Source organism: Blastocystis sp. subtype 4 (genome assembly GCF_000743755.1).
Source record: "Blastocystis sp. subtype 4 strain WR1 chromosome Unknown seqid_0477, whole genome shotgun sequence".
In the NCBI taxonomy this organism is placed as follows: Eukaryota; class Bigyra; order Opalinata; family Blastocystidae; genus Blastocystis; species Blastocystis sp. subtype 4.
The window spans coordinates 1-5,070 of record NW_014569070.1 but is presented as its reverse complement, the minus strand read 5'-3'; the positions used below and the strand labels follow the sequence as shown (position 1 = coordinate 5,070).

General features: G+C 40.5%; 2 protein-coding genes across 2 annotated transcripts; one reads left to right on the top strand and one right to left on the bottom strand.

Annotated features, from left to right (window-relative positions):
- Window positions 1–1,868: 1,868 nt before the first annotated feature.
- JH06_4908 (phosphatidate cytidylyltransferase) lies at window positions 1,869–2,361 on the top strand (the record flags this gene model as incomplete). Its single annotated transcript, XM_014669587.1, is given in 4 exon segments — window positions 1,869–1,950; window positions 1,962–2,036; window positions 2,071–2,246; window positions 2,278–2,361. The coding sequence occupies 4 exon segments, from the start codon at window positions 1,869–1,871 to the stop codon at window positions 2,359–2,361; spliced, it is 417 nt and encodes a 138-aa protein (XP_014525073.1).
- A 1,141-nt stretch (window positions 2,362–3,502) lies between these two features.
- On the bottom strand, window positions 3,503–4,874 carry JH06_4907 (hypothetical protein; the record flags this gene model as incomplete). Its single annotated transcript, XM_014669586.1, has 2 exons — window positions 3,503–4,720; window positions 4,752–4,874. 2 exons carry the CDS (start codon window positions 4,872–4,874, stop codon window positions 3,503–3,505), a joined length of 1,341 nt encoding a protein of 446 aa, XP_014525072.1.
- Window positions 4,875–5,070: the final 196 nt, after the last annotated feature.

Here is a 5,070-nt window from a genome sequence, read left to right as displayed (position 1 = left end):
ACAGGGATTCGGATTGGCTTTCCAGACAGGAGCTACATATAAGAACTTCATGGATTTGGTAGGTATTCATCCAACAATCGCAGAGGAATTCACTACACTTAGTGTGACCAAACGGAGTGGAGCCTCGGCGAAGAAAGGAGGATGCTGAGGTTAAGCCTTAGTTGGAGTGAGTATTCGACACTTGCAACAACTAAGGGTATTTAATGAGAAAGTCAAGATGATGGATCGAGTTTCTATGATGGGTGACTCCGAAAGCTTTTCAAAGCTGGTTTCTCTCTGAACTACTTGTGTAATCATTGTTGATATTTCTCTTGTAGTTGTATGGATTGTTTGTTCAAAAATGGTTTGGACTAGAAACCAAAGACGATTTCTCTTTGGTTTATCTGCGAATCTGTTTTGGATAGGGACAACAGTTGTGCTGTTGTTGTTCGTTTCCCAAGATAAGAATCTTATTTCTAGAAGTCTTTTATTTAGCAACAAAGAGACTGAAGAATGCGAAAAAGAAGAAACAATAAACAAAGAGAGTTTTGATGTGACCTATGTCTCTCAGTCTAGGTAAGAATCCATTGAGAGATTCAAGGAATAGTCTGGATCGTTTTCTATTGTATGCTGATGAGATTGTACATCGTTGGAATGGGAATGGGATTGGTGTACGGATAATGATATAGATTCTTGAGTATAGCAGTTTGTGTTCGTAGTGAAGATGAGAGAAGCCAATTGGAATCGTTTCTTGTTGAGAGTCGATTTCCTAGTCGGTTAAATGTAACGATCGTGGTCGATCCATCAGAGCATTATCCCATCAATCATCTGCGAAATGTCGCTATTCAGGGAGTTCATACATCTCATTTCTTCCTAACAGATATTGATCTGTGGCCAGCATGTTTGGCATTGAGTCAGAAGTAACATATAGCCGATCTCTATGAGACGATCAAGGATCTTCCAAAAGAGATTTTAGAAATTCAAAACCAGGCCATTGTGATACCTGCATACGAAGTGAACTATAACAGTAAACAATTCCGAGTCCTCGAGAATACACGAGTTAGCAACCGTCGGAAAGATGGTGTCTGCTTGGATTTGGAGAAATGCTGGTTCAGACATCTGTTTTTGGTTCCTCATCATCGTATGGAACTAATGTCGTGTTTGAAGTATGGACCATGCGAGAGATTTAAAGAACAGCAGTTGACACATGTATGAAAAGAGGAATGAAGTGAGAATTAGACATCAACAGATTACGATCGATGGGAATCCATAACGAATCATTCAGAATATCTCTTTGATGTGGAGTGCTTTAAGAATGAGGGATATGAACCATATGTTGTCGTGAAGCGAGATTCTTCTTTACATATCCTAATCGAACATGATCTCGGGTTCCTTCATTTTACCTTCATTTGATGAGAGATATATCGATTATGGAATGAACAAGTTGATTTGGATATATCAATTACGTGAAAGGAATTATACATTCCGAGTATTACTTCACTCCTTTGTTGTACATGTTCCTCATCCGAGGTATTGTAGCCACATTGTATAAAGATTAGTACTCGATACGATGGACATATGCGAAGTAGGCGGGTTCAAGGTCGTTTGACGGATATGGATTTATTAATGAAAGTGAATACACTGAAGGGGAATGAAATCTAGGGTTATATTGCAGATTTGAAGCAAAGGAACATAAGGCTAAAAGAGATGCTTCCACTTTGTGAAGGGGCAAAAGAGTCTTTTCTGTTTGATCAATTGGGTGTGTACGATTAGTGGGTCGTTTGTTTGTTTGTCACAATCTCATGGGTCTATTCAGTCCATTCCCTCTGACCAACCAAGAAGCGTTCCTGTATACGTTGGGAACAACCTCGGCAGTTGCATTTTCTGTTATGATCACTCGTTACTTCAATGTGTGTTCATCAGCAGTATCAAGAAAGCTACTCCATATTTGTCTTTATATGCATTTTATTCGTTATTTGTAGTGATGGCACCTGTATTTTTGATGTGTTGGCCGCTTTTCCCCAATACAGAAAAAGCAATGTATTTAGCCATGTCAAGTGTGTTGTGACGATGTGTAGTCTAATGATCTAGTTCCCTTTATGTTTACAATTGTCTTTTGGGTTGTTGGGAAGGGATACATCTCTAGTGATGTCATTGTGAAAACAATGAGCCGGACGGGAAAAGCATCTGAGTTATCAATGGGACCTGTCCACTATGGTGTGATTATGACATTGGTGACATATTTCTTTTGGAAACAGTTGGACGCAGTCTTTATTATAATGACGGTGTCATTTGGAGATGGGTTTGCAGCTTGGATTGGTTCCATCCGAAGTGGTAATCGTTCATTATGGTGGAACCGTTCAAAATCATGGTATGGTCTAGTTGCCTACGTCTTTTTCAGTACAGTGGGTATTGTCAGTGTCTGTCAGTATCTCTCCATGTGGAAACCGTTTGATGATTTGATATCTAGACAGAATCTCATGAGAATTGCAGACAAGAATTATGTAATGAACGCACTCATTGTGTCTATTGTGTGCGGTTTGACAGAAACCTTAACTATTCCCAACTATGATAATATCACTATTTTTGTTGTATCCATATTGACCTATAACTATGTGAAATGATTATATGTTTGTTTGCACAACTTTCACATCGAATTTGCATTGATAACAAACAAATTGCAATCAAGATAACACATATTCATATGCAGAATCTAACATACGTAGCAGTTCGGATGAAGAAATATCCCGTAAAGATGAATTATCAACAACGGGTGTCGAGCGATCTGAAATATTCTCTTCAAGGACAAAGCTATTGCGTTTACTTTGCGAATGATTATGAGAACAGTCACTATCGCTGTTCTCTGAAGGATGTCGCTTCTTACATTTTACAAATATATACTTTGTGACATTGGATTCCCTTGAGGGTTTGCGAACTACTTGCCATGTAGAACTACTCAATGGTAGTGAGTTGCGAATTGAATCACCAAGACTCTCCGAACTTGCATTCGATGGAACAGAATAATAGGTGTGACTCATTGAACTCCTTTGATTTGGAGAAATGATATCACCTTGGGAACTCTTAGGAACATTCTGGTCTAGAGAATCATTAGAAAAGCGCCGTCGAATAGGGGAGATGTCCTTTGACATGACAATATTATCATTTTCGATAGAATCATAGGAATACGAATTGCGGCGTGACCCACTACCACTATAGGAGTAGCTGCTACCTGAACTAACGACACTCTCTATTTTACAATGCAATCGGCTGGAAGAAAGAGAAGAAGCACCAAGACTCGAAGATAACTCACTGTATGGTAGAGTTGAATGAGTAGTCGATGAACGATGTAGACCATCACCACTTTCCGAATAATACGTTGATGCTGGTAACTTCGGCGGTTGACCAGCAAACTCTGAATCCATTAGGTTCATGGGATGGAAACAATGTCACAGTACAAAAGGTGACAATTATGAATACAACAACTGGTTTTGAACACACAAGATATCCTAAAAAAACCGTGGTTCTAACGAATACGTTCGAAACTTGCATATGATGAATTATCAAAGTTCATTCCCTTCTTTTCTGTCCGACTTGTGCCGAAGAGTCGCCAGAAACACAATTTCTCGTCAGCACCCGCCGAACAGACTACAGTTCCATCAGGAGAAACCGCGAGATGAAGAATACGAGACTCATGGCCGAAAAACTCTTTGATTAAACTCATACTAGGATACTTCCATAAACATAGTTGATTCTTGGCATATCCATGAGAGGAGAGAAGTTCCTTTTCGTGAGGATTCCAGCGTAATGAGCACACTTGGGATCCAGTGTCCATACTATTCAATAACGTCCCTGTGGACACATTCCATAGTTTAATGCACCGATCTGCAGAACCGCCTCCTGTAGCAAGTACATTTCTCTGATAAGGACACCATGCAAGGGCCTTTACAGCAGCCATATGATCTGTGAGAATGTAGGTAGCATCAACATCTCCTGCAGCACAGGAATCGTAAATGCACAATTTGTTATCATTTCCGCCTGAAGCAAGATACGATCCGTCAAGCGACCAAGCAAGGCCACACACTTCTTGGACATGACCATGATAGACAGTAGAGATATGATTGGCGATACGAACATCATGGTTGATTACGATAGAGTCTTTGCCTCCTGAACTGAGAATATGATGGTTCCAAGCAAGACTACTTACCCGACCTTGATGACCGCCCATTGTTCGTGTCTTTCGGTGTTGTTGCGTGTCCCACAATTGAATCACGTTATTGGATGTACCGACAGCCAAGTAATTTCCTCCATCTTTCAGCCAAGCAACAGAACAAATGTAATTTCCATCATCACATATTTGGATTTGATCCACACCACCACTGGAAGGATTCCAAAGATAGACGGTGTCCTCCAATGCAACAGCCAAAACGTTGTTGGATCCCCAATCTAACAAGTTCAAGTAGTAATCATTGCGCAAATCTGGTGCATTCAAAGTCTTCTCTGGAGATTGCGGTAACGGCCGTGTTGGGATCGCTGTCAACCGTTCATTTTCATTTACTTTGGAATATAGGATCCGCAGACTATTCTGATATCCGATTTCAGGTGTAGGAACACTTTCCTTATAGGCTAATACACGAACAGCCGAATCAACAGAACGTGGCTCCGATGATTTTGATTCTTCTGTCAAGTTATAACTACTTCGAGCAATATCTAGTTGATCATGGGTTCCAACTGTAGGACCACTCTACACATCACTAGAATATTTGAATTCGGACAGACTGAGCCTGTTGTTGAGATTTGTCACGGATCTTTCGTTGCCAGCGAGCAACAACTTCAGATTTCAGAGGTCCCGCACCATCGAGTGCATTTTCAAAATCAATGGCCTCTTTGTGGGACATGATTATGAATCACTCAAGAGATGTAGCTAAACAAACACACAACAGAATAAAAGACAACGTTCACTTCTTTCCCTTCTCCAATGCTTTTGCTCTTTGTCCAAGAGATAGCATCCGTTTCTCTCTTCTCTTCTCCACTTCCTTCTTCATCTCACCCTTCGTTGTAGGAATCGTAACCTTGCTGTCCTCCTTCACACCA